Source organism: Nymphaea colorata, chromosome 5 (assembly GCF_008831285.2).
Source record: "Nymphaea colorata isolate Beijing-Zhang1983 chromosome 5, ASM883128v2, whole genome shotgun sequence".
NCBI lineage: Eukaryota > Viridiplantae > Streptophyta > Magnoliopsida > Nymphaeales > Nymphaeaceae > Nymphaea > Nymphaea colorata.
The window spans coordinates 7906773-7927121 of record NC_045142.1 but is presented as its reverse complement, the minus strand read 5'-3'; the positions used below and the strand labels follow the sequence as shown (position 1 = coordinate 7927121).

The following is a 20349-nucleotide window of genomic DNA, read 5'->3' as shown; positions in this document are numbered from 1 at the left end:
CTTTCTACCCAAGTCCCGAAACAGCCTTGGATCTTGAGGATAGAAAAAAAAAAGGGGGCAGTTTCGACCTGTCACCAAATTGCTAGCTTCGCTTCCAAACAACTTTACATGCGGTGGCGATTGATCATGCGGATCTTAAGTTAATTTATAGATTTGAGAAGTGTGAGGTAAAATCCTCAACATCGCTCAAATCCGTGCATCTCAAGTTTGAGGAAATTGAGCTGCTTGGATTGAGGTTTATCGACTTTTAAGATGTAATAGTGGCAAATTAATGATGTAATTCATGCATCTTTCAAAAATAAGATTCAAACCATTGTTAGACATCAATTTTTTTTTTTTTGTATGCAAAAATGAATTCATAAATATTTAATGACAATGTACACATCCCACTTAGTGATTATTTTAATGAAAGGCAACCATTTAGGGGTCGTTTGGCAAGTTGAACACTTTGTGAGTGTTCGATGAATCTGCTCCAAATATTAAATTAGATTCATGGACTCTTAGTGCTAGTGTTCTATGAATTTGTCATAAACTTAGGATAGATTCATGAAACATTCATAGAATGTTCCTACTGCCGAACGACCCCTTAAAGACCAGACCAGTTAATGGGTCCACTTCAGAAACTAAAAAGTTTTCAAGCTGAAGCTTATATTTTAACATGCATTTGTTTGTCTGCACTATTTTAAAGCTCTAGACAACAAATGGCTGTATATTTTTTATCTTCCCATTCAGCATGCTGAGTTTAATACCAGATTATGCCAAAGTCATGCACTCTCTATACTGAACTTTGGGTTTGTGACTTGAAGATGATCTTAAGTTTTTGTGGATCAGGCCAAAATAGTGTCAAAAGTTCGAAATCTATGATAGGATTCTCTTGTTGAGTGCATTCTTTGGGCAGTGGTGGAACCAGGATTTTTTGGCTGAGTGATGCTCATGTCACTAGCACAGGTTTGATGTCGGCACTTCATGTAATTTTTAAGTCATCAAAATGTAATGCTCTTCATTGATGCAGTGAAAGTGAGTTTTAGTTAAAATAGTTCGCAAATTATGAATTGAACCAACATTTAGGCCAGAGGAAACACAGATATACTTGGATAAATTAAGAATGAAGGTCTCATGTATTGAATTTGAATGGTAAATGAAGTGCATGTTATGATGACCCTGGAGGCAGGAAAGAGCAACATTGAAGTCTCTTATTAGAAAAAACATAAGAGCATTGATGTAGATGATATGGGTTCAAGGAGCAAAAGAACTTGATCTAAAGTATGTGGCTTCATCAGAACAAAATCAACTGATTATAATTGTTGATTTTTAATAAATTAATAATAAACATAAATTTCTTAGTTTTTTTTTTAAAACAACAAATTTTCTAAATTATGCCAAACCACACAGCATACAACAAAAAAAAACTACCTTTTGATAATATGTTGTATATTCATGTTAACAGGTTTGGCATAGATAATCGAACTAATACTAATGCATGGAAGTACTAATTCATCATTATGTCAATATATATTATTTGAATCAGATATTTGACTGAACTAATCCAAAAAAATCAGATATAAAAAAAATATCTGATTAAGAAATGGGATCCGATTCGAATTTAATAAATAGCATATGATCGGATTCGGATATACATAAATATCCGATTTGGACTCAGATTGGATTCATTTTTCGACAAAATATCATGTATTTAATGCTGTTACGTTCTAAAAATTGGCAAAATCTGGTGCAAAATTCAGATTCATATTCAGATATGAATATCAAAATTGATTCAGATTGTAAAATCGGATTTCAGATTCGGATTTGGATATGACTTTTCTTTATTCGTATTCTAATCCAAATACATGAATATCCAAAAAAGTGGATATGATTAAGGATTTATCAGATCCGAATCTGACCCGTTGACATCCCTACTAATGCATGGGAGTCCCTTTTTTTGTTTCATTTATTTGGTCATCAACCTCTTACATAAGTTGTCACACTTAGAGACGCTAGATAATGTGGATCAAAGTTTATTTCAACAACGCGAGGTTCATCCTAAAGAGATGGAAGGGCTGAATAAATTCAACTAAAGGAATATTTTATCTTATTCTCTAAAGAAAAAGTCGAATTTCTCACTCAACCCTCCTTGTCCCCCTAAAGCACATGGTCTCTGATTTTGGTGTTTCGGAGTGTCACCCACTATACTTTAACTTGCATGTCGATAGCCTTCCTTTTGTATCACAAAGAGGTTGACTCATATATTTGGAACAGGAATTGGCCGCCTACCAACCCTTGCTCGTGGGAATAAATTCTTATTCAGTAAGCTCCACCAGGGGGAGGTCTATTTCACGCCCCCACATAACACACAAGTGGCCTTCCCATTCTCACCAAAATTTCTGATTCCACCACTAAAAACAAATAATATATCACAATCTTTTTGCAGCCTCAGTTTCCGCCAGTAAAAGTCCACATAGATCTCGTCTATATATTAATATGCATCAAGAAATGTGAAAGGGATTCAATTGGTTCAGACTCGTGCCTCAAATATTGAAAGCATGTGAATATGGTCCCAACGAGGAAATTGTCCTCATTGTCTCAATTATTCTTTACGACCCATGGTTGGGTTACGAGGAGGAATGCAAATGGGTCGGATCTGGACCTCTGGGATGTCGTTTTCCGGATGTGCCATATCCAATTCCAACCCTTTCTCCAATATATTTAATTCCTCCCGCAATCCAATTATTTGTATAATTGCTTCCAACTGCACCTTAAAAGGAAAAAAATAGCAAGAAGGTGGGTTGGCAGAAATAGCGGATGGGATAAAAGGGAAGCTATATAAAGCAATAGTAAATGCAATGAGTTTTTTTCTTTTCCTTTTCCATATTAATGGTTTTTTTCTTGATGCATGTGCCCACATAAATCCAACCTATGTGTTTACATGTCTGTCAACCTGACCAATTATGTTATGCTATGCCTAATGGTGAACGCCGGCTGGGCCGTCGGTGAGTACCAAGTACCCAGCCCGGTACGGGCCCGGGCTCGGGCCTGATTGGCTTGACCGAATCGGCCCAACGGGAGCCCAATCTGACCCGATAACCTTTAAAAAATGTTTATTTATTAATAATATATATTATATATTTAAAAATTATTTTATATTTTTAAATAACATTTCTTTATTATAACCAAGCCTTGCCTGGGCTAGGGCCTGAGTTTTGGACATCGGTTCACAAATCAGTTCTTATTGTGTACTGCCAGGACATGCTAATTTTATTTTTAAAATATTAAGATAATTATCTTTCAACATTTTGCAGTGGTTACCCAACTATAAGCATAAATGGTAACACAAAAAAAAACAGGTTCAAAGCAAATATTATTTTGTAATATAGCTCATACCTCACCCACTCTTAGGCTTGGATTCCTGCTCTGACAGATCCCAACCCGTCTTTAACAGTTTCTGCTTCAGCTAAAAAATAAATAAATTAGAAACCAGAATAACAATCTCCTTTGTAAGCTCTTAAATATTTCTCACAATTTTCAATAAAGTGCTAAATTTTTTAGGTATTACACCCATAACTTGAGAAACTTTTTGTGAAACTTTAGTTGATAGCATGCACACCCCTTTAACTAATTAAACCGGCAATCATATTCTTAATTAGGGTATTGAATGCATGACTCTTTTGAAACTACCGCTGCTATTTATACAGTCATAATGAAGCAGAAACCATGATATTTATAAATGTCTCTCTGTTAAGGCACAATCAATTAATTAAAGTTCAAATGCAATAAATTATCAAACCAAACGCTTGCTAGAATTCTACTTCAATCGATTGAGTCGTTAGCATATTATGAGAATTCATTTGTTTGACACTCGGGCGTGTGAAGGACAATTAATTAAGAAGACAATTGTTGACACGTACTATACCGTGATAGGGGTGGGCGTGAGGACAGGCCGGCTCCATTCGAATTTGGGTCCGGGTCGGTTCGGGTCTCATTTTGGTGGTTCGAGTCAGGCCCGGTTAAATTTATATTAAAAATATAAATTATATATCTTATATATATAATTATTTGCAATTAATTACAAAATTTATCAAGCTTGGCCTAGTTCAATGCAAGCCGAGGCCTGAGCCGGCCGGATTTTAACTCGGGCCCAGGCCAAAAAGCGCAATGAACCTCTGGCCCGATGCCCACTCTTATACCTTGAGTAGTAGTTGCATCCAAAATTACCATGATTTAGTCGGTGTATCATGAACTACATAGTCACAAAAAAGTTTTTTTTTTTTTTTTTGGTTTGAAAAACACGCATTTAAATTTCAAAAATAAGTCAGCTGGAAAAAAGGGAAAAAATCATTCTTAATGCCAAAAAAATGCAAAAAAACATGTTTTTTTTACGTTGTTTCCATATTTTTCCTTTTTTTTTTATTTAAAGTATATTTTATGTTTTCAATTATGCTTGTTTCATTTTCTAATTTTTATTTGTTATTTAATCTACTTATTTTTTGATGTTGGCTTATCGTTCATTTTATTTTTCCCTAAATTTTAAGGTTGTTTAAATTTTTTAAGAATTTACCATATTCCCTTTTTGTCAAGATAGACGTATTATAGAAAAAAGAAACATCATTAAAAACGCCAAGATGATATGGTGACTATGGTATGGATTTAGTGCTCGACCGTGGTGAATCGTTTTGAGGTTATGATCCAGATCTAGATCCATTTCCAGGTCCAGAATTCTAACATGGTCCTACCCTAGTGTTTGGGTTTGGTTTCAGATCTAAATCCAGTTCACAAACCCTTTCCAAACCCAAGGATTGAGACATGGTCATTTTCTAAAGCACATTAGGTTCCAGTTCAAAATTCCCAACATATTCTTGTTTTTTTCCAATATATCCTTGAATTTCCCGAAATGCCATTAATTGTTCTCGAAATATCTTTTTATTTAAAAAAATGCTCTCACTTTTATCAAAATTCCTCAAAATACCATTTTGTTTATCTCCACGAGGCCCACAGCTGACGTGGCAGACTGAGCTGGCCTAGAATGCCCTAGCCAAGCTAGGTCATGCTTTGCCGAAGATAGAAATTTTTTAGAGGCGAATCAAACGGTTCGCAGGTCGGGCCAAGATGAGCGACGAGTAGGGCCAACAGAAACGATGGGTCGAGTCAAACTAAAAAAAATTGATTTTTTTAATATAAAAATTAAAATTTTTTGCACTCACCCGAGCCATGGCCTTGGTGGGCCCCCCCTCCCTCCACCCCTGCCTGGCGAACAGGTCAGGCAGGTATGTCCGCCACTTGGCCAAGCCAAGGTTGGTCGGACATGAGGTAGTAGGCTGAAATAGTCAAACCTTTGGTCAACTTCATTTTTTGACATCTTTGACGTTATTGAACATTGATACGATTATCCTATTTTTAAGGTAACAATGACTAAAAAACATATAATTACACATAGGAAAATAATGAGGCTAATTCAATTATGTCTTGTTCATATATAAATACCATCACTATTTCCCTCTTTTTTTTTTCTCTTTATTATTCTTTTCACTTTCCAAGCTCACTCACTTCAGCTTCAACTTCAAGCCTCCATCTCTACCAAGTGGAAACCCTGGAGGAGCTCGTAGAGAATTTCAAGAGTTCATTTTTTTCTAGTCATCTCTAGTTTTTCCTTGTCTTTTTCATTCATAGCAAGTCGATGAAATTCCTAAAGTTTCAAAAATCTTCCTTGGAGTTCTAAGAGCATGACCGGCGCCAGCATGGCTTTCTAATATTTTTCTCTATCTTTTTAAGACGGCTTTATCTATCTCTTTTTTAAGCTTTTTCTCTCTCCTCTTCATCGCTATTTTTCTTTTCGTTTTCTTTCTCATTTTTTTTTTAATCTTTTCTTTCTTTCGTTCTCTTTTCTCCTTTTCAAAACCTCTTTGGACATTCATCTCTTCTTTTCTTTTTTTTAACTAAGGTCCCCCTTTTCCTCCTTTTACTAAACGTCTTCTCTCTCTTTTTTAAATCTCTCACCCTTTTTACAAAAAAACTCTGTCCTCTTTTTACCTCTCTTAATTTGCTTTCTATCTTCTTCCTTCATCTCTCTTTCATCACTTTTTTTTCTTTTTCTCTCTCTTTCTCTCTCTCTTTCTCTCTCTCTCTCTCTATATATATATATATATATATATATATATATATTGCATCTGGCTCGATAATTTTTCAATAATATTTATATTTTATTATTAATATAATTAAAATATATTTTTAATTAATTTATATTTAAACAAATATTTTTCATTGTAATCAAATCAAGCCTGAGCTCGGGTTTCAAACATCAAGCCTACCTGGACCCAGCTCTTATCTGGCTGAACCTAAGTCTAATCTCTCTCCGTTTTCATCTCTCTTTCTTTAGTGTGCTTGTGTATATATATATATATATATATATAACGCTCAAAATGTTTACTATTTTATTGAAGATTGTGAGAAATCTTTAATAACCTATAAATGAGGTCATTAATGAGATGATTGTTCTGATTCTTATCTTTCTAAACCCAATAGTGGATCGGATTATTATTATATATATATATTTGTCTCTTCATTTTTCTTGGCTTAGCAGCATGTGATGGCGTTGGATGTTCTTCTATTTTCCATTTGAATGAATGCATGAGATTGTTTTGTCCGTTTGAGAGAAAGGAGGGATGAAACTTTTTTTTTTTGTATTTTTGAAGTTGCGACAGGTCAAATTGAGAAAAACCCTTTTAACTTTTACATGAACACATCATTTTTTTATTTTCGAAGTTCAAACCATCCTCCAACCATTTTTTTTGGCTCATCAATTCATTTTTTACCTCCTCATAGCCCGCCGCTTCCCCATTAGGATTGGCCATTGAGCCGGCCCGGTTAAAATAAAAAATTATTTTTAAAATATAAAATAAACAATGGATAGCTTGTGACAGCCTTCTCAAGCCCAAAAACAAAGAAGTCAGCCTACCGTTAGCTTAGCTATCCTTTTGCGTTTCATAAATATATTTCCATGATTTTTCATTTCAACACATAGTATATTTTTTCGTAATTCACAGAATTCGTTTTTAATTTGTAGTCATATAGTATAAGAAAACTGATCGATTTAAGAAGAATATAAAGGTCAGAAAGGTCAATAAGCATAATGTGAATTAAGTTATATATAAACCTTACCATCTTCATTAATTTGACATCTAAGTAAACTTTCATTTGACAGTGACATTCAGTATTCTTTCATATACATATGATGTAAACATAAAATAAAGATGAGATAGATGCATAATATTCTTATGCTAAAATATAGGTCTATCTAAAGGGCATTAAAAAATCAGATCTATTGAGTGTTTGGGTGCCACTAAAACAGGATTTGAGGAAAACCCAATTTGAACAAAACCTGGTTTTACAAAGGGAATAAAAATCGTGAGCCAACGAGTTTCATAAGCGAGCTATATTCCTTATAGCGAGCATAAGAGAAAGCATCAAGCCATTCATAAACAATCAGGTTAAGGTGAGTAGCAAAACAAATACACCAAGTTTTTATTCATAAAACCAAGTTTATACAAAACTAGGTTAGATAAGGTAATGCCCCACAAATTTTTTTTTATAATGAAAAAATGGACTCTATATTCATAATTTTCTTGGGGACCAACAGTGAGCTAGAAATTTTTGGCTATGGAACACTAATGCACTTCAAACTAAAATATATATTATTTTAAAAATAAATCCAATAATCATAGTTATGAACAAACTTACAGTGAGTCCCAACAAACTTACAATGGTTATAAATCAAATAATCATAGTTATGAACAAACTTACAGTGAGTCCCAACAAACTTACAATGGTTATAAATCAAATAATCATAGTTATGTAGTCGGGGGTGCCCGGCCCAAAGTAGGCTGAACCCAAGCCTACCTCAAAGTTTCTCGGGCCAGGTCCGATTGGGTACTAGCAGCCTGATTCTGCTCAATAATATACATAATTTTATTTTGTTATAGTTATGCATACTTTTTAATATAATCGTTATATTTATATATTATGTTTATACATTTTATTATAATTGGGTTAGGCCCAAGCTTTGGACCTTGATGGTTGGGCCTGAAGTCCAGCCCCAAGTCAAAGGGTCTCTTACACATATGTATAGGGCAATATACGTGTCGAGTCGAGCCCGAGTTTGTTCAGCTCAAAGTCGAGTCAAACTCCTTTAACAAATTAGAGCTTGACTTGACTACACAAAATCAAACTTTAACTCCACTCGTTGATGTTGAAATGTTCAACTCGTGTAAGCGTTTAACTCATGTAAGTGTTGACTTATGTAACTTGTGAAAATTTGTTTTTGCCTTACTAGTTTTGGCAATATTATATAGAATCGAGTATAAACGAGTCGAGTTCATAAAACTCGAGCTTGATTCGTTTATCGTTTCGAGTATCTTTGTAAGTTCGAAGTTGACACAAGATGAGCTTTTTCGAGCGAGTTCGATTCGAACCCGAGTTACTCGATTTGTTGTAGAGTCAATATATATGTATATTGATTCATTTATCGTTTCAAGTATCTTTGTAAGTTCGAAGTCAACACAAGCTGAGCTTTTTAGAGCGAGTTCAATTCAAACCTGAGTTACTCGACTTGTTGTGCAGTCAAAATATATATATATATATATATATATATATATATATATATATATACATTGTCATTTAAATGCCTATCTAATTTAGATTTGAAGCAAACAAATGGAGCCTTTTTCTATCTGAATTCCATCGGGTCAAAGTTCAACCTGCTCAAACAATTCCATCGTCAAGACCCGACCCGATACTTTTCACTCAAAAATTTCAGGCCAAGATCTTTCTTGTCAAGGAAAAGTTTGGATCCGAGCATGACCCGAACCGGTTGTCCATATTACTGACCAGAAGTGGGGGCCGCTGCATGCTGATGCTTTCTGTAAAAAGGCGTGGAATTGAATCCTGGGAGCAGAAAAAGGTAAACGGGCCCCATGGAGTGTCATCTGGTTTGGCGACTTAGGCCTCTCTGCCTTTTCGCTTCTTCTCAGAGAGAGAGAGAGAGAGAGAGGAAGAGTGTCTGTCTGTGACGGGAGAGATGGGGAATGGAGATTGATGTGAAGGTTCCCCTTTGTGGGTGCTTTCCCGACATGCTTTAAATAGTCCCAAATCTCATTTGCTATGAGTTTCTTTGGCTGTTGGATTGAATTCTTGTCGGAGTCCTTCCAGTGAATTAGCTGTGAAGGTGGTGGGGCGTTTTTCTGTTTTTTGTTGTTTCTCTTTGGTTTGTGGAGAGAGCGATGGAAGGTCGATCGATTACGATGGAGTTCGAGATCCGCCGGAGAGAAATCGGGTTCTCGCGGCCAAGGCTCTTCGCTCAGCGGGTCGGCGGTTTGGAGGTCGGTGTTCCTCGATTGTTGTGTCTCTCTAATGGCTTTTTTTTTTTCTTTCTGGACTTCTTGGAATTTTGTTGCATCGAGTTCTTTTATTTTCTAGTTATTGTTCCAGTAAATTAACTTTTGTTTCTTCGTTTTGTGACAGTGTTGTTTGCTCTCTTTTTTTTTTTGCTTTTTTTTTTCTGCGTCGGTTTTTTGAATTTTCACATTTATGGAGTAATGGGTTCTGCAGTTTTTTTTTTTAGTTTACTTTTTATGGTTTCTTCTCTCACTTTTGTAACTTTTTTAGTAAAGGTTGTTGGTTGTGCATGGATAATTTTCTTCTCCGTATTTATAGTTTCTTGTGGTATGGGTCTGTTAACTCTACATGTTTTTTCTATTTGTTTCTTTTCCTTTTTTTTCCTCTGTAGTTTTATGGAGCTGTTGGTTCCGGATTCTTCTAACTTTGGTGTATGCATAAATTAACCTAAGAAAAAGGTTCGGTTGCACATGGAGCTTCGTTTGTGCATTTGCATTTTTGTATATTGCGTAATGCTGTGGGCTTCCATGTTCCAGCTGATCGAATTGGTAAGTCGTGATTCTATAGTTTCCTTGTCAACTTCCCACTTCTGTCTGTAGGGCATGTAACTTGCATTCTCATATCTAAGAACTGCTTTTTTCATCAGCATTAAGAGAACGTTTAAAATTCTGAACCAGACATGTGCCTGTGATGAGCATGGCATTACAAGGACGAAAAGATTTTACGGTTGAGCTTTCTCCAAATGTAAACCATGACCTGGCTCTTTTTGTGGTATACCTATTTCCTTTCTTCATTTCTCTTATTGGATGGAGGTGCATAGCAGATGTCGCTGCTAATTATGTTGCAGTAGACGCCATGGTGTTTTTAGAGATGATTAACATGGTCTAGTGTTGCTGATTCATATCTAGTACTAATGTATTTTAGATCTAAAATACAGAAACAATTCTCCCAGCTATTCTTTGTAGTGCAAAAGTCAACTTTTTCGGATGTGGAAACTCTAGGCATGTTCAGTTATGGTAAAGATGAAGTTGAACAGAATAAAGGGACGAGTAGAAGTATGAAGAAGGGTTTGACAGATCTATTTCTTCCCAAAAGTGGTGTTTAAGGGCATGTAAGGTATGGCTGTCAATAACTAGAATCAACTGTTGTGACCTGTCTTTAGTTAACGTAGGAGATTCCCAATTTGTCTCAAGCCAGAAAGGGTAAGCCATGTCGTCCAAAAGGATGCTCATCTATGGGCATGTGGTGATCTTGGATGGCCGTACAGAGGAGTGAGGTGCGGAACTTGGTGGTAGTACACAAATGTCCACACACAAATGTCCACATGTATGTAAAATATAATTATAAGGACTTATTTTGAGTACTTGATGTGGATACCCACATCATACATGCCGTTGGAGGAGGAGGAGAGAATAGAGGCAAATTAATAAAGAAGTGGAAGAAGGAAAAGAGGAATCAAGAAGAAAGGAAAGCATAAAAAGATCTGTACAACATCAGCAGCAACAACTTTTGATGGGAGGACAGAAGTAGTGGCACTGGAAATGTTAGCTGGTGACTGCGCGCGCACACACACACACACACACACACACACACACACACAGAGAGAGAGAGAGATAACATTACTAATCTCTTGCCCAACAAGATGTGCGGCAAGGCAAACAGTACAAAGCAGGAACTAATAAAATTACTCTGGATAGAAGGACCTAAGTGGAGAGAGAGAGAGAGAGAGAGAGACAGAGCCACACCCCTAGGCGACTAGGCAGATCCACCTTGGTGGACCTTGTTAAACAACATTGCACCCATTGCCCAGGTGGGTTCCTAGGTGCATTTTGACTAAAGTTTGTATCTGGCCTCAGTGTTAAAAAGGCAACAAAGTGCTTCTTTCATCAACAGTTCATCTCAACATATATGCATTAGCGACTTAAACCTTGGCTTAAATATTTTATTGTGACATGTTCTTTTAAGCAAGTAGCATAATACTACAATACATTTTCAATATTAGATATTAACTTAACAAATCACCAAGCGCAATCATCAAATATCAGAAACCATCATAGCAAACACCACACACAATCATGGTCTAGGGGGGAATAAGCATTAAAGCACTACCTTCTCACACAGTAAATCAATTCATCCACACTACTATTACCATCAGAACAAAACTTGAAGCAAATCAATGCAATCAACAATTTGAAATTATATATGTGACTATTATGTAAAACCCAATGTGTGCAATTTAATTCATTTAAGTTTCACTAGGCTTCTCCAGGTTTTACATGAATGTATCAATAAGATGACATTTACTTTCACCCTGACATCTGCTAGACGATTCACAGCATTACAAGGGTTAGAGACTTCCCAAGGCATCTTTTTCCAAAATGATATATTTCACCCTGGTTTTGAGTCTTTGACAGTCTTTCTTGGTACTAACAGACATGAGCAGTTGCAAAATAACTGATGAACGCTATTCAAATTCCAAATGGACTGGATCCATTTAATTATTTCCATTTAAGTAGTTGATATGGACCTTTAGTTATCAGCGTCTGGATATTATTTTTCTGTTATGGAACCAAGATCCATTTGATTTGGCAGCAGCCCTTATTTACGGGTGTGTTTATTCTTTGATGTATTATTGGAGTTGATTAAGAAAAACCCTGATTGCTTTTGTTAATTTCTTATTGTTCCCTACTTTCTATATTTGCTTTTGCTTAGTTTGCATTCTGTTTCCTTTTGATTATGCCATTGGCAGTTATGTCACATAGGTGTAGGGTGTGGATGCTGCATCTTCCAAAAAAAACATGGGTGTGGGTGTGGTGAGAATATAATATAGTTGTATCTATATATATTTATATAGAAACAAAATTGTGTGCAAACAACAAAACTAGCAATAAAATTGTTCACAAGTAATAAAAATAGCAATTAATGATTGTTAAACTTTGTTGCCGCACCCAAGCTGCACTCGCGAAGCACTCAAGCTGCACCCAACACAACTCTAGCGTGGCAACCTTTTTGAACTATCTCTGTTAGTTCGGTAGGGATTAGAGCAAGGATGGCTAATCATTATGTCAATAAACTGACCACACTAGGTCATGCATGGTGTGGTTCGTCCCCTAACCAGTGTTGTACGTATCGTACGATACGTATCGTATCATTTACAAAATACGATACGATACACCCCTTGTATCATAAATGGGGGTGTATCGTACATGTATCGCACGAAACGTGCGATACGGGCCCTCGTATCGTACGATACAGTACGATACGGGCTGATTTCTAAAAAGGGGGCTTGAACCCCATTTTTTCGAGTTTTTTTTTTATAAAAACCCACCCCTTCTTCATTTCTAATCTATAGATTGTACCGCCTTAGAGGGAAATCATCGATTTCCATTGTGAAATCATCGATTTTCACCGTGAAATTATCTATTAAACCATGGATTTGTGCATGGGTGACTGATTCCCATTGGGAGGAAAAGGGTTTTTTTAAACCATGAAGATGAAGATGAAAAAGAATGATATTGTTATGAATTTTGATGTCTATGAAGTATGAATGATGAACCATCCGCGTGAATGCGTAAGTTTATAGCATTTAGCAAAATAATAAGTCTATCATTATCTAAAAGACTAAAACATGTTTTCTATGAAGAATTTATTAGTTTTTAATTTTTTCTGATTTTTTAATGAATTTTCTGATTTTTTTATTTTTTCTGATTTATTATTATTATTTTTTAAAAATTTACGATACGGTTACGATACGTTACGATACGGCGCATCTTAAAGCCCGACCGATACGGCTTACGATACGCGTTTTACAACATTGCCCCTAGCAACTATGGTAGATGACGTAGGAGTTGTCTCGTAGTGCAGGGAAAACCAGTATGGCCACAAATCTGTTATTATCACCTACACCCATCATGTAGGTCTCCCCTAGCGCAATGCAACTAATATTTTGGGTGATATCGTTGTAGGGCTCAATTAATAATTTACTTCAAATTGTCTCAATTCTCAATCACATGGGTATTTTAGCACACAAGGGTCTGTTTTCGCTTCAACTTCACTAGTTAACAATATAGGGATCGTGTTTTCTTGGAAGTCATTAAGTATTTCATCAATGGTTAAAATGGAATAGTATGCCTGAAGATACATAGCCATTCTTGTCATAACATCAATTCCATCCTTAATATGTAATGTCATATCAGATATCTGGCAGGGATCATACCCACTTTTGTTAGGTTACTTCACACAGATACATCTGTTTGGGCAAGGTACCCATGGCCATGTCTGCATTGGGCAACACAAGTGCAAATATGGGTACCTATATCACATGGGTGTGCACCTGCGTTGACATGTGTTCAGCTTCGACATGGCATCTGACACGGTCAACATGCGTCAGATGCAGTCAATCGCACCTGACCAAATTTGTTCTTGTGAAGTCTAGCTCAAGCAACCCAACCGTGTCATGTTAAAACTTAAAGTTAATTTTTAATATTTAATTTAGTCACTGTATTTGTCATGGGCTGACAACTTCAGTCCGTGCGGCACGGCAAAAACCTATTTGCCGTCAGCCTTCAAACCATCGAAAGGGGTGCAAAGATCATTTGGAAAGCAAAGTGCATAAAGAAAGCAAAGTGTGAATAAAGAAAACTCGCAATGTATTTATCATGGAAAGCTGTGTACATCACGAGAGAGGTAAGAAAGGAGAATAATCTCAACTACATAGGGTTGGCCAAAGGCTTGGGAAACCTTGGGCACCGCACGGGCCAAATTGGCTTGAAAAAGTCCTGTGGTAGTACTAGCCTTATTAATAAGATTTGTACGTTAATTTACTTGCGGTAATACCAAAAAGCAATGCTTTCTAGATCTCATGACTTCTTAGATTTAAATCAACATAGTTATGTTAGCGAATGTTTAGCAATTTTGTGTGTGTCTGCATGTGTATATATGTATACACACACATGCACACGCCTGCCGAACCGGCACCTAAGTTTTCTTGAAAGATTCTGTATCCTATGCCTGCACCCATGTGACATAGATGGGTACGCTCCTGGACATGGCCCAGGCATGGCTCTGACTGTGTTGGGTGCGGTCAATGCACCAGGACTGTGTCCATCCATTTTTGGACTATGTCAATTTTGACTTAGTCCAACTCTGTCCCAAATTTGGAACTTTGGGTCGATCGTGTCGACCCTTTGGCTTCCCAATCATTTTCCTAGACTCATCCCCACAAAGAATCAGGTTGCCGGTGAGAGTTTTCTGGTGAGTTTTGCAGTGATGCAGGTCAGTCTTATTTTTCGTTGTCAGTCTTGCTTTCTCTTATTTCATCAACTTCTTTCTTTTCCTTTCTCTCTCTCTTTATGCCTTTCTTTGCTTTGTGTCTGTGCTTGCATACTTCGCTCTCTTGTTTTTGTTTCTTTTCTTTGGAAATGGGCATCTGTGCAGTTATGTCTTGTTTCTTTGTTTTCTACTTGTCTGTTGTTGTGTCTGTTCTTGTTTATTTATTTTCTTTTTCTTGTTGCTTTTATCATACAAAGATGATCTGTTCTGGGATTTGGCAGTTAGAATCTTATTGTTAAGTCTGTTGACTGTTTATCTCTTGTTTTGTCAGATTTTGTAAATGAAATATGGATTAGGGTTTCAGCTTTTTAAGTCTGTTCATCTCTAGGCAAATGTATCAAATGTGTCTTTGTAGGATTGTCAAATGTTTTTTTGTTAGTGAACTTAGTTGGCTTTTTGGAATTTATAAATTATCAATCATGAATGCCGAGGTTACCCCCTCTTACTGCTCTCTCTTCAGCAGCATGTTAACCAAGAGGAAGGTAGGAAAACTGGGGGAAAAAAATATTTAACTCAACAACTTTGTAAAATGATAACAGTGTAAACAAAAAAACAAAAGTTCAAGGATTATATGAACAAGATGAAAAGAAAGAAAAAAAGACGATGATGAAGGAGAAGGTTTACCTTGGCTGCCACAACAAGCACAGGCCCTCTGGTGGACAGGGATAGGAGAGAGACTGAGAGAGAGAGAGTTTGGTGTCGTTGAGAGAAAGAGAGTGAGAGAGTAGAGGATGAGAGGGGCGAGAGCAGGAGAGGGATTTGGCAAAATAAAAAAAAGGATTTTTCGAAAACCTCTTTGTTCATAAACTTTTTTAAAAAATCATTATTCTTCCCTGGACCATTCTGGAACATTGGCAATATTATTTAAAATTTTAATATAACGTTCTTTCCTTTTTACTTCTTTTGAGCTTCTAAGATATATATGTAGATACAGAAAAAGAGAGAGAGATAGCATAGAATGATTTATCTTACATTTTGTGACCTTGCAAATTTCTTCGAACTTACAGCCGTAAAATGTATGCCTTTTTTTGCATCATATTCCTGGTCACTGATTACTATTGATGCTGTTTTTCTGGCCTTCCATTTTCAGGATCTTATTAAGCGGATGGATCTCTATGTAAAGTTATCTGCTCATGATGGTTGTGTAAATACTGTGCATTTCAATCCTACTGGAGATCTTCTTGTTTCAGGTTCTGATGACAAGCAGATTATATTTTGGAACTGGGCACAGAAGATGAAAAAGTTTTCATATTATTCTGGGCATGAAGATAATGTCTTTCAAGCTCGTGTCATGCCTTTCACCAATAATTGTAGCGTAATAACATCTGCTGCTGATGGGCAGGTCATTATTTTATTTATTCTGGTGTTGTTCCTTACCTGAAGGAAATATAATCTTTTGTGTACATACTACATATCTCTGATTTTGTTTGGTTGGAAGCTTGTTAATGGAAAAGATTATGTGCTCACAAAACCACATGCTATATATATATATATATTATATATAAGAAAATGCTGTAACACATTAAATAAAAAGCATGTTAAACAGGGAAGAAAACCATGCACACAAGGCAGAAACAGGCAACATCTATATATATATACACACACACACACACACACTGACTTGACCAACTTGGGAGCTGTATCGGCTCCATGAAAGGGAAACTGTCTGGTCTCCACTAGTTCTTTTAGGGGCTTGACCGATTTGTGTTTGGATTCTTCTTCTGGCTACATAGAAAGGATACTCATACATAATATCATAATATATACCCAAAATCTGACCTTGATCAACAATGGTTTGCTGATATTGTGATAAGGAAGAGTGACATAAGAAACTATGTAAGAAATAATCTGAAGAGTAAAGTTTGTAGTGGATTATCACAAAGTTTATGATTATGTTAAGCATGTAAGGTATGTAAATGGTAGTGTAGGAGTTGGAGATTGAATCTCCCCTTGCGGCTATATTGTATCCCAGAGTTCCTTCTCTTAGTTCTGCCTTTTTAGCTGCCTGAATTGTTCTCCATTTGTAAATTGTAGTTCATCCGATGTCAAGTTATATTGTTGCCCTAAGTATCTTTTGTTATGACATTGGCCTATGAATGCACTTTTAACTGGCCTGCTGTCCTTGTTTTTACTAATATTTGATGCCTATTTGTTTCAAGCAGATGAAACAAGTTCCCTTTGAAAATTGTACATCTAAGGCAATTTTTCATTCTGTTTTCAGGTTAGATTTGGGCAGATTATGGAGAATGGGAGAGTTGAGACAAAACAATTAGGCGAGCATGATGGTCGTGTGCACAAGCTTGCGATAGAACCAGGAAGTCCGTACATATTTTACAGCTGCGGGGAAGATGGTGTAGTACAACGTGTATGTTGGAAGCCATTATTTGTTTGATTTCCAATTCTTGATAGTCAGTTCCCGTGCTGATTTTTTTTCTTTTGGAAACAAATTTTTGCAGTTTGATCTTCGATGCCCTCCTGCCACCAAGCTTTTTACTTGCTCTTTGTTAACAGAGAATGGACATTCCAACAGGAACATACAGTTAAATGCAATTGTTATTGACCCTCACAATCCAAACCATTTCACAGTAGCTGGCTTTGATGAATATGCCCGTGTCTATGACGTAAGGAACTATCAATGTGATGCATCAAGCAATAGAGATCGACCATTAGACACATTTTCACCAAATCACCTGATTGGTAATGATAATGTTCACATCACAGGGCTAGCATATTCTAACATGAGTGAGTTACTTGTCTCCTATAATGATGAGCTCGTCTACCTGTTCCAAAAGGATATGGGAATGGGGCCAAACCCAAAGTCAATCCCGGCTGAGAAGTTGCAGGAACTGGACCATCCACAGGCTTACATAGGTCACCGAAATTCGCAAACTGTTAAAGGTGTGAGTTTCTTCGGCCCTAATGATGAGTATGTCATTAGTGGTTCAGACTGCGGTCATATATTCATGTGGAGGAAGAAAGGAGGTGAACTACTTCGCATAATGCTTGGTGACATGCATATTGTGAATTGCCTTGAGCCTCACCCTTGCATGACTGTTCTTGCAACCAGTGGAATAGAGAAGAATGTCAAGCTCTGGTCACCAATTGCTAGGGATATCATTCCATTGCCTGACAATGTGAAAGAGGTAGTCTAGAAAATTACTTCATACATTCTAATCCATATATCTCCTTTCTGCACAATACTGACATAGGCTTACTTTCTGCAGATTATGGAATCAAACAGACAAGGCAGAGAAGATCGTTCACGCATAACACTAACTCCTGATGTAATTATGCGTGTGCTAAGGCTGCAGAGAAGACAGACATTTGCATACATTGAAAGGAGATATTCAAGAGCAGATTTTGATTTTGATGAGGATGATGACGGGGAGGCTTATGTCTTAGGAATTTCTGATAGTGATGCAGCATCTGATGAAGATCCTTCTTCAAATCCTAGAGAGTGCAACATTACCTAGACGTGGGAACAAACAGGTCTTTTGCTAGTTCACTTCTAGCTCTTATTAAAGTGATAGAACATAATATGATAGTCCACTTTGTTGTACTTGGATATATATCTTTGTTTTTAAAAGACAAGGTAAGAACTCTTAACATTAAAGCTTTTTACCCAGCCATGGATAAAGGGACTGGGTCTATTGTAGACATGGGGTTGTAGAAAGACAAAGTAGCCAACTTGCTTGCAGTTACATCGGCCAGGCATATTGATATATGTAGTTATCATTACACAGCATCGTCCAGTTGGTTTAGCCTGAAACCCAGATTGACCTCAATAACTTTAGTTTTTATTTTGAAGAAGCTATCTCCTATCCCGAAATCAGTTTCGTGGGCTTTCTTCACCATGTTGCTATGAACAATGACTGTGGGTTGTTAGCTCTTTTTGACCCTTTTCTGGTGGAAAAGGAGCACTAATATTTTTTTCCAGTTAACCATAGATCAATCCGTTTTATCTGGTCTGTGATTGTAGGAATTTATGTGCTTTTTTATTTTTTCCAGCTTCAACCATTTCAACCATCCATTGGCCAGAATGTGGACTGAAATTTAGCATTGACCCCAGCCAGTTGCTTTCTTGACTGATAGATGGCAGGGAAATGGCTAACTGGTGTTTGCTTCTTTTTCCTTTCTCTCTTTTATTTTTGATGGCCGGTTGGTGAGTGACAGGATAACCTTAAATCATAATATTATAGTTCTCTTTTCTTAATTTTCCTATTTTTATATTTTGTAATTTATCTTTGTGTTCTGTTCAGCAGAATGTTTTCTGCTGTATTTCTAGCCGCAGAACTCTCCAACGGCTAGAGTTCCAGCCGTTGGAGACCCAAGCAGCTCCTCATTGTGTCTTATATATTGCTGTTTAAGACTTCCTTTCTGTATGGCTCTTTGAGTGCTGTTTTGCTGAGTTGAATGAAGCTATTTCTAGTGTGTGTTTTAGACCAAAACCTATGAAATACAGGTGCATGACATTCAAACCCAGTGAGATACAGGTCAGCAGACCTGGTTTGGGGATATAACCTAACAAAACTAGATGTAAGAATCCTCACAAAGTAGCTCAAAATGAAAGAAATGATGTCACTCAAGGCCAATTACAATACAATTTCACAATGTGCACTAAACCACAAGATAAAAGGGGTGTGTGTGTTTGTGTGTATAAATATTTGTCACATAATGCTTAGAAATGCATCGGTACTCTATATTTAGAGCCAGCAAGGGAAGGGGACGGTTAAAAACTGAAAGAACTTCTAGCACAATACTGTCATATATGTGTGTGTGTGTGTGATGATCTTACATGGTCACAAATATAAGTTGAAAATAAAATAATGAAAATCAGAATGTTGGCTTTTTTTAAAGGCTTTCGATTCAGCAGTCTTAGCTTTGTTCTATGCATTCATGTTTTTGCTCCAGCATTTTGGGCACTTGAGTATAATTTATATTGTGCAGTTGGATTTATCAAAGAGAGTTCTAGAATACATAAGGGAGAATGTGGACATTGTTTTTGGGAATGACATAGAAGAGAGAGACTAGAGAAGGTTGTATGTTCAATGTCTAACTTCAAGTATGTTCACTGTGCAGGGTTCTTAAGTTGCAGCACCTTCATCTGTACAGTATGTGTGTGAGAAGCATTATACCACGAGAAGGTTCAGATAGATCCTGTCTTACTCCAGTTGATGAGTTAAATTTTACCCATTGGCTACTTAAGAAACAAGAGTTTTGCTATTGAAGTCATTAAAAAAGTTGACTTTCCTCTCAACATCCAGATGCTTCCGGTATATTTGGTAGTCTTAAGTCCAGGGTTGAGACATACTTTATTCAATCCTTTCTCGTTAGTCCTGCCATTCAATTCTCATCGAGTTCAATCTATCTGTAGACCTTAATTTTCATTTCGTAAGGTCTGTAAATTCATTACAAGTTTATGTAGGAGAGGTACAGGGGTCTTTCTCTCAAGATTTAGTCTCTAATCGCGTAGATGTACTTGTCTCCCTGTTTATGAAGCAAAATTGTAAACTGTTTTGTAAATAAACCGTTCAGTGTATATTTTTTTATGGATTTGAAGGGGTTGGATTCCCTTGTGCTTGCCCTACTTTTCTTTGGGAGCTTCTTAGCCATAACTGTCCCTTGTCAGGGTGGCTC

At 36.6% G+C, this 20349-nt stretch overlaps 1 protein-coding gene across 2 annotated transcripts; it reads left to right on the top strand.

The window, feature by feature from the left end:
• The first annotated feature begins 8954 nt into the window (after positions 1-8954).
• Positions 8955-20284, top strand: LOC116254931 (uncharacterized). Of its 2 annotated transcripts, XM_050078073.1 has the most exons (7): positions 8955-9365; positions 9773-9929; positions 15803-16054; positions 16934-17077; positions 17169-17855; positions 17937-18201; positions 19792-20284. In XM_050078073.1, the coding sequence occupies exons 2-6, from the start codon at positions 9852-9854 to the stop codon at positions 18183-18185; spliced, it is 1410 nt and encodes a 469-aa protein (XP_049934030.1). In that variant the 5' UTR covers positions 8955-9365; positions 9773-9851; the 3' UTR covers positions 18186-18201; positions 19792-20284. The 2 variants fall into 2 exon arrangements, with proteins under 2 accessions (XP_049934030.1, XP_031486446.1); XM_031630586.1 differs by lacking the exon at positions 9773-9929.
• The last annotated feature ends 65 nt before the right edge of the window (positions 20285-20349 follow it).